At 44.9% G+C, this 24,095-nt stretch overlaps 1 protein-coding gene across 1 annotated transcript in view; it reads right to left on the bottom strand.

Annotated features, from left to right (window-relative positions):
• Positions 1-1,747: 1,747 nt before the first annotated feature.
• LOC137535410 (zinc finger protein 3-like) overlaps positions 1,748-24,095 on the bottom strand; it is an 87,235-nt gene continuing 64,887 nt past the window's right edge. The window contains exon 5 of the mRNA XM_068257246.1: positions 1,748-7,737. Within this exon, the coding sequence (XP_068113347.1) occupies positions 6,710-7,737 (1,028 nt within the window). The 3' untranslated portion in view covers positions 1,748-6,709. The remainder of the gene's footprint in view (positions 7,738-24,095) is intronic.

The raw sequence follows: 24,095 nt of genomic DNA on the forward strand, positions 1-24,095 counted from the left end.
GTGATCAGTATCTTGCAAATACAATATCACAAATCGTCATACAGACCTGCTCTCAGACAGGTAAATTGGCGTTCGTTGGGATGGAAATGCCTCCAGGCATCTACCCATAAAGCCTCTGTCAGTGTGGTGGGCACTGTGGGCTGCGGCTCCCTTTAGAGAATTTATCCCATTGGGGGTCCATAACCATGTTGAAATCTCCCATACATACAACATTATAGCCCGGAAAGTCCAAGGCAAACAGCACAGTACATCTAAGTATGTCTAGGGAAGCAGGTGGCGGGTTGTATATCCCTATAATGACCATAGGGTAATCCTCAGTGTGTAGTGCCACACCGACCAAACACCCTCAGTCATCTAATGATACTCCATGTATAGTGTGCCTCAGTGGTTTGTGTAGGAGACCCCACTGGAGTATGAGGAGAATGTGCCATATGCAAACCATTCCACCCATCTTTGTGTAAGCTCGCTGGCTTATTTCGGAGTAAGTGCGTTTCTTGCAAACACAACACATTCACATTGGGGCAAGTTTTGTGTCAACTTGTCCAAATAGCAAGGCCCATTTTGAGCTGTCATTATCCCCTTTAACATTCCAGGACATGAATTTTAATTTGTCTAGTCACTCATAAATTGCCAAAATCGGTGTACCTAAGTGGTTACCGGTATCGAAAATACTCTCCTTCAGGCGACAGTAATTTGGCAATTGCATAAATTCAGTTGTAGAGTCAAACATTCCAAAGTAAAAGGTGGCACACCATACAAAGGAAATCCGATCAGGCTGAATGAAAAAAAAAGTTTTTGATATTTTCAGGAGATCTGATCATATTTATCGAATTGCAGTAAAATCTGATGATTTTATTGTATAGTGTGTGGCCACCTTAAAGAGACACTGAAGAGAAAAAAAAATGATGATATTATGATTTGTATGTGTAGTACAGATAAGAAATAAAACATTAAGATCAGATACATCAGTCTAATTGTTTCCAGTACAGGAAGAGTTAAGAAACTCCAGTTGTTATCTCTATGCAAAAAAAGCCATTAAGCTCTACGACCTTCAAAGTCCTGGAGAGGGCTGTCTTCTGACTTTTATTATCTCAAGTGTTAGTGAATAATTTTCTTTTTCTCTGCCAGAGGAGAGGTCATTAGTTCACAGACTGCTCTGAATGAATCATTTTGAATGCTGAATGTTGTGTAATCTGCACATATTATAGAATGATGCAATGTTAGAAAAAACACTATATACCTGAAAATAAAAATGTGAGAATATTTTCTTTGCTGCTAATCTTCTAGTAATTATTCATAGTACACAACCAATTAATTATATATTTTTTTTCGCTTCAGTGTCTCTTTAAACCTTGAACCCCAACCCACAACGCTAAACAAGAACCTGTAAATAAAGCATTGAGGCTTATATCCCAAATATTAATAATATGAGAAGAGATCAGCATTAGCCGAGTACTCTTATGGAGACCAAGCAGACAAGTCGATTCCGGGTTCAGCACATTGCAGGGTGTGTGTGCCGTAGAGCCTAACTGTTAAGAAATGACCGTAATCTCTCATATAAACATTGCTCTAGAAAATGTCATAGATATAACAGCTGCATAGGTATCTAGATACTGAACTTACAAGCAGTACAAACAGAAATGATGCATATCTGAATCAAATATTATTATTATTATTTATGGATTCATCGATTTATAAAGCACCAACATATTCTGTGGCACTGTACTAAGATAGAAACAAACATGCAGTACAAATTAAAACAGACAAATGGAATACACCAATTTACAAAATACAGAATTCGTGACAAAATACAGAATTGGTAATAACAGTGACAAAAGTAACACAACAAATAAAATGTACAATGAATTCCAAAACACAAAAGGGTCACATAGCAGCGCTGTTTCGGTCAACAGACCTTTTTCAAGCTGCCTCCATTACAGTCACGTGACAGTGCTGCTGACGCTGTGATCATTGTCATGCTTCCTTTTTATCAATAAAAGAGCTTTTGATACTTCAGATGGTGCTGGCTTGACTGTGGAGGAATCATTGGAGTGTCTGAGAGTGCAGAGACGCTGCAAGCCATAGCACTTCCTCTTTTTTTCCCCTCCTTGGCTGCTTGCTACACACTGATCGCTTACTGGAAATAATTGATCTGGCAGTAAATCTGCCAAAAAATCTCATTGTGTGTACCAGGCATAAGAATTTAATCTGGATCCTCTGGTTAATTGGTAGCCAATGACGAGCTTGACAGAGAGGAGCAGCAGAGGAAGAGCGGGAAGAAAGATGAATGAGATGAGTTGAGGTCAGCACAGATTGGAGCAGTGCCAGCCTGTTAGTTGGTGGTCCACAAAGTAGTACGTTACAATAGTACAGGCAAGATATTTTAAGAGCGTGTATTGTCATTTTAGTTGTGTCTTGAGTGAGAGAAGGTTGGATGTGTGATATGTTTTTGAGTTGGAAATGACAGGAGCTGGTTAGGGAGTGACTGTGAGGAATAAAATAGATAGAGGAGAATAATATTACGTCTAAGCATAGTGCTTTGGGAAATGAAGTTATGGGAGCGTTATTACCATTTATTGTTATTTCAGGCAGAGTGGTGACAGAGACGATGGAAAATGATTAGTTCTGTTTTACGCATATTAAGTGTTATGAAGCAAGAGGACATGAAGGAGGATATAGCAGACAAGCAGCCAGGAAGACGTGTGAGGAGGGAGTTACGGTCTGGAGCCGAGAGCGAGAGGTACAGATGTGTCATCTGCATATAAGTGGTATTGGAACACAAATGAGTTGGTTAATGTAAAGATGTTAATTATACATTATTATGTAATTAATATTAATTATAAAGATGAATGTAGGGGTAAAATTCAGTTATGGTGAGGCCTACTGCCTAGCCAGTATATCACTTTCTACCCCATCAGTATAACAATTGCATAGGTATCTGTAAAGTAAACATACAAGCGATATAGATAAGGATTACACATCAGAATCAGACACAGTGACATCACAAAGGTGAGTATAGAAGTAATATTCAGCTACGGGGAGGTCTACTATCTAACCAGTGCACCACTTCCTTGTAGTCTTGAAAAAATAGAGTTTGGTCACCTCCTACAATACATAGCTTATCCGGGCACTGCATGGAATGGGGAATATTCCCTCCCTTCAAGCGCTGCTTAATTTCAGTGAAAGAGGCCCGTTTCCTCTGCAAGTCAATCAGGAGAGATCATCCCTCCGGTATTTTCCACCAATAGATCACCTTTGATGCGCACCATGAGCAGTATAGCATCTCCATCTCTACTGTTTACAATCTGCACTAGAAATGCAGGAGGCGGAGCACCAGGCTGTGGGCGGCACCCTATGCGCTCCTTCAACTGCAAAAGTTTTGTACAACTGATCAGTCCCAAACTGTTGTATTAACCAGGCCAATAAAATGTTCAGGTTTAGTAGCCTCAGTGCCCTCCGGTAACCCAATGACTCACAAGTTGTTACGCCTGAGTCAGTTCTCTATATCATCAGACTTGTGATTAGCCACTGACTGCTGTATAACAGATTGCATGTCTCTGGCTAGAGGGGGGCGTGTCCTCAAGCTCTTATCCCCGCACTTCCAATTCAGATGTACCCCCCTCAGCTATTGCATATCTTGTCTGAGAAGCCCAAATCCACCTTCATGTCTTCGATTATAGCTGTGACTGCTGTGTGCGTGTGTCAGTGATAGCAGACATTAGCTGAGCATGCATATCTTTTATTGTCACTTCAGTCTCTGTTTCTCCCTCAACTTCCCCAATCAGTACTGTGTGTAGGGGATTTGGCTGTTTGCATTGCCCAGGGGGAGAGAGCTCAGCTGCAGTGTGGGTAGGTAGATGGTGGATATCTGCCACATGTAGCTGCTTACCAGACTGAGCTCCTGTGTGTCTGTGTACAGGGCTCTCAGGCTGCTGGGAACCATCCTGTCCCTCTCTGGGGGGGCGCTCGGGATACGGTGGGCTCTCTTCCCTCTGCAGCCACAGGCCATGCTGGGGAGATTGTGTGCAGTGTGGGAGGCCAGCGCCATCTTGCTGTCGATGGTGGCGGTAACTGTCCCTGGTGTGCTGCGCTTCCTCTGGGGTACCAGAGAGTGACTCTGCAGCAGACGATGGGTAACGCTGGTGGTGGTATGCCCGGAGCTTCTGCTGTGTGCAACCTACTCTGTCACCATCTTAGCTTCTCCCCCTAATATTTCCTTTTTAACAATACCAGTTGCCTGGCTGTCCTGCTTATCCTCTACTGCTAACAGTTTTTGCCGCAGACCAGAATATTTTTAGCTTTTGAAACTACAAGGAAATCCCTTGCATGCTTGGTTTATGTGTGTGATTCATGAGGCAGGACTTATCTGCACAGGCTTGGTGTGGCTACAGCAGTAATGCTATAGTCCCCCGCGCACAACTGCCGGAGCCCGAATTACGTCTCCCTGCGAGTTGCTGCGACTCGGAGGGGGAATAGTATATAACACCCCCACATTTGTGCAGCAGGGTCAGCCGTCATTCAGCTCACCCTGCGTGACAATGACCGGCAGACAGCCCAGCAGCCAGAGAGATCATCAGGACTGGCAGCAGCTGAGCTTGTGTAAAATGTTAAACATGTAGCCACTTATCTCAGCAGCTGATCCTTGAATCTCCCTATTCTCCATCATCACTCCTTTATAAATAATACTATGAATAATTACACTCATTTCAGACAACAATGTTCACTCCTATCACCCTCCCATTCACTCCTCTTGCACACCCGGTCACTGCCCTCCAGTGATGGGAACACAAAGCAAAGGGAATGTGATGGGATCAAACACTGTGGGAATTCCCTCTGTTGTAAATGGAGTCATTAGAAATATTAAGCTTGTAAAGAAACCAAAACTGACAGCAGGGCCAAGCTGGAGAGGATCAGACAACACACAGCTCTGAAAAAGAGGATGGGTAGCTGAGAACATAATTGTTCAGTACGGGAAGATGAGGTACACTGCTCAAAAAAATAAATAAAGGGAACAGGTAACACAACGTAACTCCAAGCCAATCACACTTTTATGAAATCATACTGTCCACTTAGGTAGCAACACTGATGGACAATTTCACACGACTGTGTAAATGGAATAGACAACAGGTGGAAATTATAGGCAATTAGCCAGACATCCCCAATAAAGGAGTGGTTCTGCAGGTGGTGACCACACACCACTTCTCAGTTCCTATGCTTTCTGGCTGATGTTTTGGTCACTTTTGAATGCTGAAGGTGCTTTCACTCTAGTGGTAGCATGAGACGGAGTCTATAAGCCACACAAGTGGCTCAGGTAGTGCAGCTCATCCAGGATGGCACATCAATGCGAGCTGTGGCAAGAGGGTTTGCTGTGTCTGTCAGCATTGTGTGCAGAGCATGGAGGTTCTACCAGGAGACAGGCCAGTATATCAGGAGATGTGGAGGAGGCTGTAGGGGGGGGCAACAACCCAGCAGCAGGACTGCTACCTCCACCTTTGTGCAAGGAGGAACAGGAGGAATACTGCCAGAGCCCTGCTAAATGACCTCCAGCGGGCCACAAATGTGCATGTGTGCTAAACCGGTCAGAAATAGACTCCATGCGGGTGGTATGGGGGCCTGACGTCCACAGGTGGGGGTTGTGCTTGCAGCCAAACACTGTGCAGGATGTTTGACATTTGCCAAAACAAACACCTAGAATGAAAAAAATTGCCACAAATGCACAATATATGGTAGCAGAGCGTTCAACCAGCCAATGCCACAACCTGTAAGATGCCTGACGTACGTTAGGGACCAACGCTTACAAACGCCTGCAAATACATGCAACTGCTGGAGGAGATGAAGGAGTTTTATATAGACAGTAAAGAGCAGCAACAATCCAATGCACTGAGCAGCATGAAAGAGTCCTCAGGATTCAGTGTAAGAATGCTGCCATGTGCACTTTGCAAGAAGTAAAAGAAACACTGGAAAAGAACACTTATGGCCAAATCACTTTCTACACTCAACACAAAATGTCTGACAAGCAGTGATTTACACTCAAGACGTTTCCCACACTGAGCACATTAACCTCCTTAGCGGTAATCCCGAGCTAGGGTCGGGGTACCCGCCGGAGGCTGAATGCAGAGCAATGCATGCAGCGGGAGCGTTTCTACATACCTCCCGGGGTTCCCGAACGTCGGCTGGCATTCTTCTTCCTCTCCTCCGGGGCTCTGCTTCCTGCTGGTGAGATCTCCGGCTGTCGTCATGACGACAGCCGGCAATTTCACTTTAGAGTTGCAGCGCCACCCGGAGGATGGAGGCCTAACTGCAGCGCCAGAGAGGTGAGCGATTACTGTAACTGCTGCAGATCTCCCTTGCAGCATGATTTTTTCCAGGTTTTAGGGTCTGAAAGGGTGCAAAAAAATTGCACCAATTTTAGACCCTAAAATCCAGAAAGAATCATAACGCCAAGGGGGTTAATAGGGCTTCTCACCAGTGTGAGATCTCTCATGTATGACAAAGTTTCCTTTCTGTCCAAAACATTTCCCACACTCAGCACATGAATAGGGCTTCTCACCAGTGTGAGATCTCTCATGTTTGACAAGGCTTCCTTTATGTCCAAAACGTTTCCCACACTCAAGAATAGGGCTTCTCACCAGTGTGAGATCTCTCATGCCTAACAAGGCTTCCTTTCTCTCCAAAACATTTCCCACACTCAGCACATGAATAGGGCTTCTCACCAGTGTGAGATCTCATGTATGACAAGGTTTCCTTTGTGTCCAAAACATTTCCCACACACAGCACATGAATAGGGCTTCTCACCAGTGTGAGATCTCTCATGTTTGACAAGGCTTCCTTTATGTCCAAACCATTTCCCACACTCAGCACATGAATAGGGCTTCTCACCAGCGTGAGATCTCTCATGTATGACAAGGTTTCCTTTCACTCCAAAACATTTCCCACACTCAGCACATGAATAGGGCTTCTCACCAGTGTGACATCTCTGATGTTTGACAAGTTTTGCTTTCTGCCCAAAACATTTCCCACACTCAGCACATGAATAGGGCTTCTCACCAGTGTGAGATTTCTCATGTCTGACAAGGTTTGCTTTCTCTCCAAAACATTTTCCACACTCAGCACATGAAAATGGCTTCTCACCTGTGTGGGATCTCTCATGTATTAAAAGGTGTTCTTTCCACCCAAAACATTTCCCACACTCAGCACACGAATAGGGCTTCTCACCAGTGTGAGATCTCTCGTGTTTGACAAGTTTTGCTTTCTCTCCAAAACATTTCCCACACTCAGCACATGGATAGAGCTTCTCACCAGTGTGAGATCTCTCATGTATGACAAGGCTTCCTTTGTGCCCCAAATATTTCCCACACTCAGCACATGAATAGGGCTTCTCACCAGTGTGAGATTTCTCATGTCTGACAAGGTTTGCTTTCTGTCCAAAACATTTCCCACACTCAGCACATGCATAGGGCTTCTCACCAGTGTGCAATCTCTCATGTAGGACAAGATGTGATTTCTGTACAAAACATTTCCCACATGTGGAACAGGAATGAGACCCATCAGTAGGGGGAGAGCTGTGCTGGGTATGAGGCCCCTCAGGGTTAGTCAGGTAAGGAGAGTCTGGGGTAATATTTGGGGTCACCAGGATATCAGCAGGAGACTCTTGTCCAGTGACATCATAATTCGTTGTGCAGTCTGTGGATACAGACAGACGAGTCTCTGAGCGGTTCCTGATGCCGGGACTCCGCCCTGCAAATAGAGAAACATCATCACTTCCTGTTAGAGAATTCTGAGGGGAGGAACAATTATCATTAGGGAGGGTCAGTGAGCTGCTGAGAATTCCAAGTTGATGCAAAGATGATGCAGATTGGAAATGGGTCAGATGCAGCATCTGTGCAAATTGCATATAATTTGCATTAGCATATAATTAGCATATCATTTTACCATCTCAGAGTTATTGGCATGCCACTGACCATCGCTAGTTATCAGCCTGACAGAGAACTGCAGAAGGTTGTGCTCATTGCAGGCGGCCAATCACATGACAATAACTTTGCTTTGCATGCAAAATTTCTGTATCTTGGAATCTGGACAATTAAATAAATTACCAGGGAAATGTGATTAGCTGCATACAATTTGCATGACATTTGCATACAAGTACAGTGATTTGCATCTCATTTACCTCCCTACACCTAAAGCATTGGCCACACATTGACAAACAGTAGATTGCTTCCATTGTCTCATCAATCTGCACAATGTGTTAAGCCTCATCTACACGTGTAGATGAGGCTCCGATGTGTGTTATCAATCGAGCCGCTGATGCGGCTCGATTGATAAGATCCGACAGGTCGGATTTTGCTACCACCGATTCCCTGCTCGTTCCCCGCGAGGGGACAATGGCAGGGAATCGAGCGGAAGATAAGCGGTGCGGCGCGGAGACGAGCGGGTATCGAATCCGTTGCACGCGCGGGCGAGCGGGGATGCGGCGGGGATGGGGAAGAGGCGATCCGGCGCTAATCTAGCCGCCGGATCGCTGCGTGTAGATTTAGCTCAAGTCTTGTGACAACAGACCTATATGTACTTATAGCAAGAAATCTGTGTTATGTTTGTGGAACAATGTGGTGTCACTTACACATTCTTATTACCATTGTGCAAAATCTTGTTCCCATTTGTGCACATAAAGATATTGTGACATTACACAACATAAATTATAGGAGCTGCGAGGTAGAGGAATTATCCATTTACATAATGGAAACCCCAAACCACTAATACTTCTGTAGCTGTATAAATACATCCATATATACTCCTTGATATCCAGCATAGCCATATCTCTCCTCCCATCCGTCTGTCTAATAAGGAACCAAACTGCTGCACACTGCAGCTCCTATTGGACAGGAGATCAGTGGGGGAGGGGAAAGGGTGTCACTAGAAATCACTGGACCTCCTGCAAAACTTGGGAAACCCCCTCCACCTTTGTAACAAACCTCTCCTCTGTACCTGTGTGACACCCTTTTACATGCTTGTGAATGCCGGGATTTCTATCCTCTTTAAAGTGTAACTGTCGGGCGTAAAATCAAAATCGATTCTTATTTTTACCTGGTTAACAAGTAACAAGGATGCTAACCAGTAGCTCTAACCTCAACCATTATGAAGGGCTTTGAGCGCCTGATCCGGGCCCCCCTGAAGCAGTCCACAGATACCGTCCTTGATCCTCATCAATTTGCGTACAGGGCAAACCGGTCAGTCGAGGACGTGAGCCTAGCATACATCACGGAACACCTAGAAATGCCTGACTCTTCCGCTAGGATCCTGTTCTTGGACTTCAGTTACGCTTTCAATACCATCTGTCCAGACATCCTGCTGGACAATATCGTGCAATTAGGAGTTGACATCTCCCTCTGCAGGTGGGTCAGGGACTTCCTCTCAAACAGAACGCAGAGGGTGAAGCTCGGCAACTGCTTCTCCAGCGAGAGATCCAACAACATGGGAGCTCTGCAAGGGTGTGTACTGCCCCGCTCCTGTTCTCCCTGTACACCAATAACTGTACCTCAACCTCTGACTCTGTTAAGGTCATCAAATTCACGGATGACACAACAATCATCGGCCTTATCAGCGGCAATGGAGAGCTTGCCTACCGCAGCGAAACTGAGAGGATCTGCAACTGGTGCAGGGGAAATAACCTCATCCTCAACACGGCAAAGACTGTAGAACTGATCATAGACTTCAGGAGACACTCCCCCACCCTCCACCCAGTCCTAATTGGGGAGACTGCAGTCTCCAGGGTGCCGAGTGCTCGGTTCCTGGGCACAACTCTTACTAGCGATCTTAGATGGGGGAGAACACTATCAAAATTCAAAAGAAGGCACAGCAGAGGTTATTCTTTTTGCAACACCTGAAAAAATTTGGTATCATCAGCTTCTACACTGCCACCGTAGAATCCATCCTCTGCTCCTCCATCATCGTCTGGTATGCAGGGGCAACAGCTAGTGACAAATACAAACTCCAGAGAATAATTCATGCTGCGGAAAAGACCATAGGTTTTCCCTTGCCACCTCTTTATCTCCTCCTCACCGCCAGACTGGGGAAGAGGGTCAAAAGGATCTCTCTCAACCCCTCCCATCCAGGCAATCCCTTCTTTGAGCTACTCCTATTGGGTCGCCGGTTCAGAGCAATTGCCTCCAGGACCAGCAGGCGCAAGTGCACTTTCTTTCCCCAGGCAGTCCTCCTACTGAACTCTAACTCCTGCCAGGCTGCAACACTTTAGCCCTTGGGAAGCAAATCCTCAACCGCCACCTGGTCTGTATCTGCTGCCCATTCTGAACCATGAACTGTATCATGCATCACAGAATGTATCTGTTGCCCACTCTGAACCATGAACTGTATCATGCATCACAGAATGTATCTGTTGCCCACTCTGAACCATGAACTGTATCATGCATCACAGAATGTATCTGTTGCCCACTCTGAACCATGAACTGTATCATGCATCACAGAATGTATCTGTTGCCCACTCTGAACCATGAACTGTATCATGCATCACAGAATGTATCTGTTGCCCACTCTGAACCATGAACTGTATCATGCATCACAGAATGTATCTGTTGCCCACTCTGAACCATGAACTGTATCATGCATCACAGAATGTATCTGTTGCCTACTCTGAACCATGAACTGTATCATGCATCACAGAATGTATCTGTTGCCCACTCTGAACCATGAACTGTATCATGCATCACAGAATGTATCTGTTGCCCACTCTGAACCATGAACTGTATCATGCATCACAGAATGTATCTGTTGCCCACTCTGAACCATGAACTGTATCATGCATCACAGAATGTATCTGTTGCCCACTCTGAACCATGAACTGTATCATGCATCACAGAATGTATCTGTTGCCCACTCTGAACCATGAACTGTATCATGCATCACAGAATGTATCTGTTGCCCACTCTGAACCATGAACTGTATCATGAATCACAGAATGTATCTGTTGCCCACTCTGAACCATGAACTGTATCATGCATCACAGAATGTATCTGTTGCCCACTCTGAACCATGAACTCATACGCAGACCTCTACCTACACCCTAAATTGACTCACGGATCTGTATATTGTATGTCTTGCATTGTATATTGTACAGTATTGTATCTATTGTTTGTACCATGTATATTCTCATTTACTCTTATGTTGACTATGGCTTGTCCTGTCTCTGCCAATGCCATGTGCACCACATACAATTCCGGGTACGTTATCTGGCGTACTTGGCGAAATAAAGCGGATTCTGATTCTTATTCTGAACCAGGCAATCCAAAAGTTAAAAATCACTATTACTTTTCTTGTAGATAAATTATCATTCCCCAGTTCACCTGACTCTTATTTAGTACATTGTCACACAAAGGAAGTTGCAGGGCATGCTGGGTTGTCTTTTTTTGCTTCTTTACTTTCCTCTCAGACTTGACTAACGCAGTCTGATAGGCTGAAGCCTCTTTCCCTCCTGTTTTCCCGTGCCACACCTCTATTCTTCTCTGATTGGCCAATATTTCTCATGCTGAGACAATGCACTTTCTATTGCAGAGCTGGGTGGGAGTGCCTGAAGACTGGGAGGAGGGCGGGCAATGCATACACAATCAGGCAGAGGAGAGTAAGGGAGGAAATGACATCAGAATTGGCTTCAAGATAGACACAGTTAACCACTTCACAGCTCCAGTACAGTATATCTACTCCCCTGCAGACTTCATCTAACCGCCCAGGGGAGTAAATATACGTACTCCCGCTGCTACCACTGCTGAAAGCGCTCCCGCTTATTTGTGCGCTCGTTCATGTTGCCATCTGCCCGCCAGGAGATCAATGAATGAGAAAGCAATTCCTAATCATTGATCTAAGTCCCCGTAGCAATTATCGGTGCCTTTTATGAGAAGCTGCACAATCATTCTAATAAATAAGAGTTTCCCATCTTCAGTACACTTCCTGTAAGCATACATATTTCGCTTACAGGACATATAACAAAAAAAAGACTGAGGTCATCTTGTGGCCAAATAGTAAAACTACATCTAAAAGTACTTTTTTTTAAATGCAAAGACCTGTTTTTACATTTTAAATTAACCCCTTACCTCCCACACTCCCCAATAGTTACCAACATTTATTTTTTTTGTAAAAAAAATACAATGAAATAAATTTACAATTATAAAAAATGCATTAATAGTTTTCTTAGGGACTGAACTTTTTTAATATGTATGTCAAGACGGTATAATACTGTTACTTTATAAATTATGGGCTTTTTATTAATGATGGATGCAAAACTGAAAAAAATGCATCTTTATTTCCTAATAAAATATTGGCACCAGACATTGTGATAGGGACATCATTTAAATGGTGTAATAACCGGTACAAATGGGCACATTAATTACGTGGATTTTAATTACGGTAGCATGCATTATTTAAAAATTATAATGGCCGAAAACTGAAAAATAAGGATTTTTTTCCAATTTTTTTCTTATTTTTCCATTAAAAAACATTTATAATAAAAAAATTCTTGGCATAATGTACCACCCAAAGTAAGCCTAATTAGTGATTAAAAAAAACACATTTAACACATTTCATTCTGATAAGTAGAGATAAAGTTATTGGCAAATGAATGGAAGGAGCTGAAAGGTGAAAATTGCTCGGATGCTGAAGGGGTAAAACCCCTCAGTTGTGAAGTGGTTAAAATGGAGAATCCCAAGAAGGATTTTTTTTCTATAGAAAAATCACTACAATCAAAACGTGGACAGTGCAATACATATCTTAAGTAGAGCAAGTATTTATCTACTTATATATGCATTGGTTTTTTTTTTCTGAGATAGTATTGTTGACAGCTCCTCTTCAAAGAAAACCTTATTATTTTTTTGTCATCATGTGACACAGGTTCTACCATAAGAAGCTCTTAGGCTGGTGCACAGTTGACCTGGAACATAAATTTGCCTTCTCAAAACAGAAGGCTTTTACGATTTTTTTATGTTAGTGTCAGCGTAGGATGTCTCCCACAATTCATCACTGCTGAACATGCAAATTGTCCCTTTGTTGACCATGAAAGCTAAGCACACCTCCAGAACCGCTGGAATGCAGTGATGTGTCAGCTTGTTTCAGCTTTCAGGGACAACAAATAGATGATTTTCAGCAGTGGTGCATTGTGGGATAGCTCAAAAGCTCAATCCAACCTGAATAATTACACATATCTTCTGTTTTGAGAAGGTACATTTCTGTTTTGCATAGCATTTTAGTGAGAGGGCTTTTTGGTCCTCTTTAGCCCCCTTACACACTCCTAGGAGTTCTGCTTCACCATGAGCTTGCTGGACAATGTGTAAATGTGAGCTGGAGTAACAGGAGGACAGTCACAGTGGATGTGATGTAACATGTGATGCGACGTTCCATCATTGTCATGGCTGCCTATGCCACGTCTGATTTCTGTTACTGCGATGGACACAGCATACATCTCACAACTAATGGTGGACAAACATCGTGAATGAATGTTCGGGGACGATTCACAAACGTTTCCGCAAATGTTCACAAACCGAACGTTCGCGAACTTTGAACTTCAAAAACCTTCAGGGCATATTTTCAGCAACAAGTGCTGTTAGAAAGGTGTCAAAACTGTCCATAAACCCGGGCAGTGGCACAGCATTCCTCAAACTATGTATTTTACACAGAGGCTTTTTTTAGAACAGCATTTCGGGTCTATATTTTTCAAACAGTTTTTTTTTTTTTAGAATGGCCGCTGTGTTTACCTGCCTAAAATTGTTATTTGCAGCCACTGTAGCAGAGGCTTTAAATATTTGGAAAATACCAGCCTAATTCTTAAATTACACTGCGGTAACAAAACATGCTGCTTGTGCAGTGTGGGCCTAACACTGGGTGTAAACAAGAGAACTGGTAGGCACTCGGATACTGGACATATTGGTTAATCAAGTGTCACAATGCTGCATATGCTACAGGACCTGGCGACGTGCTCAAGACAACAGAGAACAGTCCAAATGAACAAACAAAGTAGAGGAAAAGTCTGGCACTGGCACTTCTAATGACCTGAAGGAACAAGCAATCATGAGCAACAATGAAAAGTACCTATCTCATCCGGGTGGTTGTGTGTGCTGAGGGGGTGACAGTGGGTGAAGGCCTAACACCATTTCACAGGGTGACGCCTAGCTTCTTCTGAGGTCAAAAGTTGCACAATGAGTGGTGCTAGGGACAGCCATTAAGTGCATTTCACTTGAAAACACAACTTCCAGTCCAGCAGTTCAAGTCCCACCCTTGACAACCCCCCCTCCCCCTCACACAGAACCGCCCAGATGGGATAAATACTTCTCATGATGGATGGACGCTCCTGCCGAAATGGCCCTGCCAATCTGGTGACTTTTTGTTTCCTGCACGGCGTTGCCAAAGTGTGGTGACGTTCACCGGATGGGCAAACCTCCCCCGGGTGGATGTGCGCAGCCGCAACAGCGCAGCCTGATACCAGTGTTAGTTACCTGGTAACATCCTTTTTAGTAACCTCCAGGACAGGTCCACCATGAGACGACATAGGCTCCTCCCAGGAACAGGAAACGTCCAACTAGAGCACTCTATAAATTTTAAACTGACCCCTCCAACACCAGTCAACCATAAGAACTGTTAACCGTAAAGAGTCGTCATCATATTATTAATCTATATACATATATCCCGTTATCCGGGTGGGTTACGGACCTGTCCTGGAGGTTACTAAAAAGGATGTTACCCGGTAACTAACACTGGTTTTTCCAGTAACCTCCAGGACAGGTCCACCATGAGAAGATGAGCAAGAAATCTTACCAATTTTAGGGTGGGCCGACTGCCTGCAGAACTGTTCTCCCAAAGGATTGTTGTCTTGCAGTCATCAGATTCACCCTGTAATGTCTTGAGAAGGTGCTCATACTTGTCCACGTAGCGGCTCTACAAATTTCTTCTGGCGTAGCACCCGCTCTGTAGGCCCATGATGTGGCAGCTGCCCTAGTTGAATGAGCCCTAACTGCACCTAATAAAGTAGATCCTGTCAACCTATAGGCTTCCTCTATACACAGTCTTATCCATTTGCTTATTGTTCTTTTTGACATCCTCATTCCCTTAGTAGCTCCTGAGGAATTGATAAATAGAGCTCTTGATTTCCTAAAGTCTGCTACTCTATCCAAATAAGCTATAAGACACCTTCTGACATCCAAGGTTGGTTCTTCATTGAAGGAGGGTAACACAATCTCTTGTGATCTATGAAACTTCGTAGCTACTTTAGGAAGGAACTCTTCACATGTCTTTAATATCACCCTATCATTAAACATAAGACAAAAGGGTTCATCACAACATAAGGCCTCCAGTTCGCTCACTCTCCTGGCTGAAGTAATTGCTACTAGGAAAATAACCTTCATTGTTAATTGTCTCAATGGAATTTCTGATATTGGTTCAAACTGGTCTCCCTTCAAGATCCTTAATACTAAAGACAGATCCCAACTAGGAACCTTCCTATTTATTATAGGTCTCCTTTCTATGGATCTAAAAAACTGGATGATAAGGGGGTCACTTGCTAATTTTACATCCAAATAAGTAGATATTGCTGTATATATTACTATAGTGGGATATCAACCTACTTTACATCCAGAGTCTCACCTAATAATTAGTTACTTGAAAAATTATATAAACTTAGGGAGCCTCTATATCATAAAAAAACACTTTATTATATTACACACAGATGAAAAAATCCCTATAACCCTCCCATTAAAACCATAGTGGCTGTAAGCATATCTGAGCTATGACCCTAAGCTAAAAGGAGTGCACTCCTAATGTCCGTAGCAATTTATATTGTCTTCAGGGTCCCCTTTGATGGCATATAATAAAGCTCAATGCAGTAAACAAGTGACCATAGCAATGTCTCCATGCAGCGTGTAAGCAGTTGTAGCAATCCAGCGAAACAGCAAAGCATATAGCAAGCGGAAGGTATGCCTCAAACACCCCTCTTTGGATGCGTGGCTAGTGTTGCCATCCGCATAACCGACTAGGCAGATCTGCCAACCGGCGTACGCCGGGACTCACGCGTCCATGTGGTGTGGCGTCTAACTTCTAGGGCGGGTACTACCGGTGCTGTGCAGCTAGCGATCCTGTGGATCCTTAAGATATCCAAGGTCCTCAAAAGCGAATTCATTATCTTTATTAACTTGAGAAATGCTGCGTCAAGCCTAGGACACCGATCCCATATCTTGGCATCTGTTTCTGCAAATGGAAACCTCTTAATAAACCCCTTAGACATGAATAACTTTCTATCTGGGTATTTCCATTGACTAAGAATAGTATTCTTTGTAGACTTATGTACAGGAAATGTAAGGGGCTCATCCGGTTCCATTCCCTGGTACAATTTATCATGTAGTGATACTTCCTCAGATTTCTTTGTCTCAATCTTCAAAGTATTATTAATCGCCAAAATAAGTTGGTCAGTTTCATCAGCAGGAAACCTGAACATAGAAACCTTTCTTATCTCTGACTGACTCTCCATACTCTTAACTGAAGATGCATCTGATTCATCGTTATCCTCCTCTTCTCCTTCCATTTCCTCCTCAGAGGAAGAAATAATAGGGCTTTTAGTGGAGGATTTTCTTTTACTCTTCTTCTTTGTAGGTTGTTCGGGTTGTGTAACATCACTATTAGATACAGGAGTTGCCAGTGCCGCCGCACTAGTACCAGCATTAGCAGTATCTGTAGCTGGGGTCATGGCAGCAGAAAAAACTTCTCTTAGGGATTTAATTGTATCTGACATCGCCTGTTTAACAGCTGACATAATCTCTTCTTTTAATCCCCCTGATTGTTCCTGAATCAACTTTACAAAACAGGGTTGGCAAAACTGCTTAGTATAGGTATGGGCAAGTTTTGTGTCACAGAGCGGGCAACGCCTCCTAGGCCTTGAAGGGTCAGTAGACTCTGTGCCCTGTAATAAAACATAATAAACAAAAAAGTGTCACCTGTCAAAGTTATTATAAAGAACACCTTCGTGAACAAATGTCAGAATGTGAGCATAAAAAGACTCCCTACACCAGACAGGAAAAAAGGCATTTGTATATAAACATCAGCATATACAAAAGACATTAAACGAGCTTTCACTGGGTAAATATGTAAGGAAACAGAAATTAAACTACATATTTAAGGGTAATCCATATAAACACACACAAGTCACAAAGATTCCCTATATCCAGCATATATTGGCATGCTAACTGAATCAGATGCACCTATAATAAATATATACATATATATACACATACATATATATACACATACATATACATATATATACACATACATATACATATATATACACACACACACACACACACACACACACACACACACACACACACACACACACACACATACATACATACATACACATGTTAAGAGAGTTCGTTTGGTAGCTAGGTGAAGGGTGAGGTGTTTTTAATTTCCTTTTTTTCCCATCTAGTTGACATTTTAGGGTTTTTGGTTTAGTTCCCACTAGACTGCTTATAAAAACTGGCATTTTGCATGGTAGAGTAGGACTCACCAGATTGGGCTCACTTTGGCGCAGTTGGTGAGCTTAAGCGCGTTAAAGCGTAACCAAGAGCCCCTGTCACTGTTTTCCTGTTGTGTGCTGCAGCCCCTCTGTACTTATATATTTCTTATGGAGTCTGGGGACCTCCAGCGCTGCGTGCATGCTTTGCATAGAATTGCATTAAAAAATTTGGTTTGTGCTGCTCACCCCTTGGTAATTTATTTATAATTTTCCCCTGTGAGCCTGCATGACCACGCCCACCTCTAGCACAGTTAAGTATATAAATGAGTGCTTTGCACATGTTAAGAGAGTTCGTTTGGTAGCTAGGTGAAGGGTGAGGTGTTTTTAATTTCCTTTTTTCCCATCTAGTTGACATTTTAGGGTTTTTGGTTTAGTTCCCACTAGACTGCTTATAAAAACTGGCATTTTGCATGGTAGAGTAGGACTCACCAGATTGGGGACACTTTGGCGCAGTTGGTGAGCTTAAGCGCGTTAAAGCGTAACCAAGAGCCCCTGTCACTGTTTTCCTGTTGTGTGCTGCAGCCCCTCTGTACTTATATACATATACATATATATATATATACATATATACATATATATACATACATATACAGACCTCATACATACGTAATAATATAAGATATATACAGTCTATGTAGAGACCTCAGATCAGACGCCAAGCAGCCACAAACTTTTGCCATTTGTCTTAGACATCAAACTAATAAAGTCAGACCTCAGCATAGATGCGGTGCAAGGCGTTCGGCTCATACCGTAAAGGTCCCCAAGCCTTCTGCCACCTTACCTTTCCCGGCTCCTGCTTAGCGTCCATCCTGCTCCGCTCGCAAAACGAAATGCCGAGCAATGCAGGTTTCCGGCATCTCTTCACCTACGCTTCCGGAAGTGACATCACGTAAGGGTGGAAGTACGCTCACGAGCGCCGCCATTGAGGGCAAAACCTCCGCCAACCCTCCGGAGGCCCAGGATCCCTCTCGTCACTTCCGGCGCGCAACAGCCTCCGCCATGAGGGAATCATGGACGCCGCTCACGTCCTCGGAACTACCACCACCCGGGCAGCCAAGACGCTTCTGGAGAAGGTAGATAACCGCTCTTCTCCTACAGGACCCTCCATCCTCTCCAGGCAGGTCCCCCCATGCGTTGCCAACCAAGGTCCCCAGTACACCTGGCTAGACGGACCGGCGAGCGACATAGAGTACTTTTTCCTGGAACAGGAAACGTCAACTGGTGTTGGAGGGGTCAGTTTAAAATTTATAGAGTGCTCTAGTTGGACGTTTCCTGTTCCTGGGAGAAGCCTATCTTGTCTCATGGTGGACCTGTCCTGGAGGTTACTGTAAAAATACTGTATTTATACAGTAGTTTTAAGACAATTGCTCTGATGATGCCGGTTACACAGCGAAACTAGTCAGCGGGAGGCACCTCGCCGGATTGCCCCTAGCACTGCAAACCTGGTATCCATATGCTGTTCCCACAGCATAGCCCAGCAGAGGTTTTCTTCTATCCATCCGAGGACTACATAATGCCGGATGCTCATTGATCTACTAACAAATCAGGAGCTCCTCAAACATGGGTGGGACTGTTCTATAATAGTAATCATGATTACAATATAATCAATCAACCTTCCATAACGAAGCACAATATGTATTGAAGGATCCGTGGCTGCGATTTGGCCTTTTGCTTTCTTGAGTGCAGAAGTTTAATGATCCTGTGATGTCTTGGCTGCGATTGGCCCTTTATATTGACTGCTAAGAAAATGGATTCATGATTATATATGACCCTATACTGAAGGAATTTCTGTTGCTTCTGACTCTGGGACACAAAGGGCCTGATTCACAAAGTGGTGCAAACACTTTGCACGCCTGTGAAAAGCCCTTGATCATGCCTAAACTTAGTTTAGGCGTGATCAGAAGTAACTCGCACGCAACGCCTAGCATGCGGTGCACGCGCAGCGCCCATTGAGCCCTATGGGACTTTGCGCAGGAGCTTCGCGCGAAGAGCAGCACAAAGCGGTGATACCTCTGCTAGTGCAGAGGTTATCACGCCTAAAGTCTTTTAGGCGTTATAACTGAGTTATCACCGCTTTGTGAATCAGGCCTAATGTTTCTGATGAACTTTGCAACTCCGCTATACTAACAATTTCATGTGCTCACTGCTTTCTGCTTTATGATATAATAACATCAGTGAACCATATAATCCAACAAATGTTCTGCTTCACTAACACATGAAGATGCCTCATTTTTTCTGGACTCTTGTTTTGCCTGGGGATGCCCAGCATAACATTAGACAGGCTACAGGCAGAGCAGTGGGGCTGACCTTGCACTTTGGGGCTCCCATAGCCAACATGATGGGAATAGGTTTTTAAAGAGAAACTCCGACCAAGAATTGAACTTTATCCCAATCAGTAGCTGATACCCACTTTTACATGAAAAATATAATGATTTTCACAAACAGACCATCAGGGGGCGCTGTATGACTGATTTTGTGCTGAAACCCATCCCACAAGAGGCTCTGGTACCGTACGGTACTCTGGGCAAACTGCCACAATGTAACAATGACACACACAGGAAATGGCTGTTTATAGCTGTCTGTTAAAGCCAGAACAGCTACATAATCTGCCCACAGTAACAATGTCACCATGTAATACATGTCAGAATGTGAATCTGGGAGAGGAAAGATTTTACAATGAGCAAACTGACTAAATCATGTATACATAATTATTGTAAAAATTAAGCACCTTTTTATATTAAATTATTTTCACTGGAGTTCCTCTTTAAGTGGGTGGTGGTTTTCGGGTTCATCTATGGGGACTATTGATGGGCTATGATTTCGTTTTTTATTAATGAATACAATTTTGAAATTTTTATAATTTATGTGGTGATAGATTATTATTTTTTGAAGGGTCATGAGAGGGACAAATACCTCAAAAGAAAATTTTGTTGGTTTTGCATTACTGTTTGGAGGTATCTCCTTCTGACAAATTTTGATATATTAATTGCTAATTCCATGTAGAGATACGCCAATTACTCTTCTCTTCTAGTTGATTTTCCAATTCCCTACAGATAGCATCCTTGGTTGCTAATAGGGTTGCTGCGGTATACCGGTATGACGGTATACCACAGTTTTAATGTACATGGTAATCATACCATGCACATTTTCAAAATACTGGTTTTCCGCTTTCCCCCGCTTTGCTCCCGGCTCTCCGTCCCCCTCTATGACAGATGCAAGCCGTGGCAGCTTACCGACAGTCTGAGCAGGCGCCAGATGGTGACGCACGTCCTGAGAAGATGGGGCCACGGCTGGATCGCGAACATAGTGGGGGTGTGGTGTCATCAGGGATAGAGTTGGGCCGAACGGTTCGCCGGCGAACGGGGTTCGCGCGAACTTAGGTGGTTCGCGTGCGGGTACCGCACGCGAACCTTTTGCGGAAGAAGTTCGGTTCGCCCCATAATGCACCTGAGGGTCAACTTTGACCCTCTACATCACAGTCAGCAGGCCCAGTGTAGCCAATTAGGCTACACTAGCCCCTGGAGCCCCACCCCCCCTTATATAAGGCAGGCAGCGGCGGCCATTACGGCCACTCGTGTGCCTGCATTAGTCAGAGTAGGGCGAGCTGCTGCAGACTGTCTCTCAGGGAAAGATTAGTTAGGCTTAACTTCTTCCTGGCTGCATACCTGTTCTGTTCAGTGAGCCCTCAGCCCACTGCATACCTGTACTGTGATCCTGCCACTGCATAGCTGTTCAGTGATCCTGCCACAGCATACCTGTTCTATTCAGTGAGCCCTCAGCCCACTGCATACCTGTACTGTGATCCTGCCACTGCATAGCTGTTCAGTGATCCTGCCACAGCATACCTGTTCTGTTCAGTGAGCCCTCAGCCCACTGCATACCTGTACTGTGATCCTGCCACTGCATAGCTGTTCAGTGATCCTGCCACAGCATACCTGTTCTGTTCAGTGAGCCCTCAGCCCACTGCATACCTGTACTGTGATCCTGCCACTGCATACCTGTTCAGTGATCCTGCCACAGCATACCTGTTCTGTTCAGTGAGCCCTCAGCCCACTGCATACCTGTACTGTGATACTGCCACTGCATAGCTGTTCAGTGATCCTGCCACAGCATACCTGTTCTGTTCAGTGAGCCCCCAGCCCACTGCATACCTGTACTGTGATCCTGCCACTGCATACCTGTTCAGTGATCCTGCCACAGCATACCTGTTCTGTTCAGTGAGCCCTCAGCCCACTGCATACCTGTACTGTGATACTGCCACTGCATACCTGTACTGTGATCCTGCCACTGCATAGCTGTTCAGTGATCCTGCCACAGCATACCTGTTCTGTTCAGTGAGCCCTCAGCCCACTGCATACCTGTACTGTGATCCTGCCACTGCATACCTGTTCAGTGATCCTGCCACAGCATACCTGTTCTGTTCAGTGAGCCCTCAGCCCACTGCATACCTGTACTGTGATCCTGCCACTGCATAGCTGTTCAGTGATCCTGCCACAGCATACCTGTTCTGTTCAGTGAGCCCCCAGCCCACTGCATACCTGTACTGTGATCCTGCCACTGCATACCTGTTCAGTGATCCTGCCACTGCATACCTGTTCTGTTCAGTGAGCCCTCAGCCCACTGCATACCTGTACTGTGATCCTGCCACTGCATACCTGTTCAGTGATCCTGCCACAGCATACCTGTTCTGTTCAGTGAGCCCTCAGCCCACTGCATACCTGTACTGTGATCCTGCCACTGCATAGCTGTTCAGTGATCCTGCCACAGCATACCTGTTCTGTTCAGTGAGCCCTCAGCCCACTGCATACCTGTACTGTGATCCTGCCACTGCATACCTGTTCAGTGATCCTGCCACAGCATACCTGTTCTGTTCAGTGAGCCCTCAGCCCACTGCATACCTGTACTGTGATACTGCCACTGCATACCTGTTCAGTGATCCTGCCACAGCATACCTGTTCTGTTCAGTGAGCCCTCAGCCCACTGCATACCTGTACTGTGATCCTGCCACTGCATAGCTGTTCAGTGATCCTGCCACAGCATACCTGTTATGTTCAGTGAGCCCTCAGCCCACTGCATACCTGTACTGTGATCCTGCCACTGCATACCTGTTCAGTGATCCTGCCACAGCATACCTGTTCTGTTCAGTGAGCCCTCAGCCCACTGCATACCTGTACTGTGATCCTGCCACTGCATAGCTGTTCAGTGATCCTGCCACAGCATACCTGTTCTGTTCAGTGAGCCCCCAGCCCACTGCATACCTGTACTGTGATCCTGCCACAGCATACCTGTTCTGTTCAGTGAGCCCTCAGCCCACTGCATACCTGTACTGTGATACTGCCACTGCATACCTGTACTGTGATCCTGCCACTGCATAGCTGTTCAGTGATCCTGCCACAGCATACCTGTTCTGTTCAGTGAGCCCTCAGCCCACTGCATACCTGTACTGTGATCCTGCCACTGCATACCTGTTCAGTGATCCTGCCACAGCATACCTGTTCTGTTCAGTGAGCCCTCAGCCCACTGCATACCTGTACTGTGATCCTGCCACTGCATAGCTGTTCAGTGATCCTGCCACAGCATACCTGTTCTGTTCAGTGAGCCCCCAGCCCACTGCATACCTGTACTGTGATCCTGCCACTGCATACCTGTTCAGTGATCCTGCCACAGCATACCTGTTCTGTTCAGTGAGCCCTCAGCCCACTGCATACCTGTACTGTGATCCTGCCACTGCATACCTGTTCAGTGATCCTGCCACAGCATACCTGTTCTGTTCAGTGAGCCCTCAGCCCACTGCATACCTGTACTGTGATCCTGCCACTGCATAGCTGTTCAGTGATCCTGCCACAGCATACCTGTTCTGTTCAGTGAGCCCTCAGCCCACTGCATACCTGTACTGTGATCCTGCCACTGCATACCTGTTCAGTGATCCTGCCACTGTATACCTGTTCTGTGAACCCGCCACTGTATACCTGTTCTGTTCAGTGGACCCGCCACTGTATACCTGTTCTGTGAACCCGCCACTGTATACCTGTTCTGTTCAGTGGACCCGCCACTGTATACCTGTTCTGTGAACCCGCCACTGTATACCTGTTCTGTTCAGTGGACCCGCCACTGTATACCTGTTCTGTGAACCCGCCACTGTATACCTGTTCTGTTCAGTGGACCTGCCACTGTATACCTGTTTAGTGAACACGCCACTGCATACCTGTTGTGTTCAGTGAACCTGCCACTGCATACCTGTTCTGTGAACCCGCCACTGTATACCTGTTCTGTTCAGTGGACCCGCCACTGTATACCTGTTCTGTGAACCCGCCACTGTATACCTGTTCTGTTCAGTGGACCTGCCACTGTATACCTGTTTAGTGAACACGCCACTGCATACCTGTTGTGTTCAGTGAACCTGCCACTGCATACCTGTTCTGTGAACCCGCCACTGTATACCTGTTCTGTTCAGTGGACCCGCCACTGTATACCTGTTCTGTTCAGTGGACCTGCCACTGTATACCTGTTCTGTTCAGTGGACCTGCCACTGTAT

The sequence above is a fragment of the Hyperolius riggenbachi genome, chromosome 10 (genome assembly GCF_040937935.1).
Source record: "Hyperolius riggenbachi isolate aHypRig1 chromosome 10, aHypRig1.pri, whole genome shotgun sequence".
In the NCBI taxonomy this organism is placed as follows: domain Eukaryota; kingdom Metazoa; phylum Chordata; class Amphibia; order Anura; family Hyperoliidae; genus Hyperolius; species Hyperolius riggenbachi.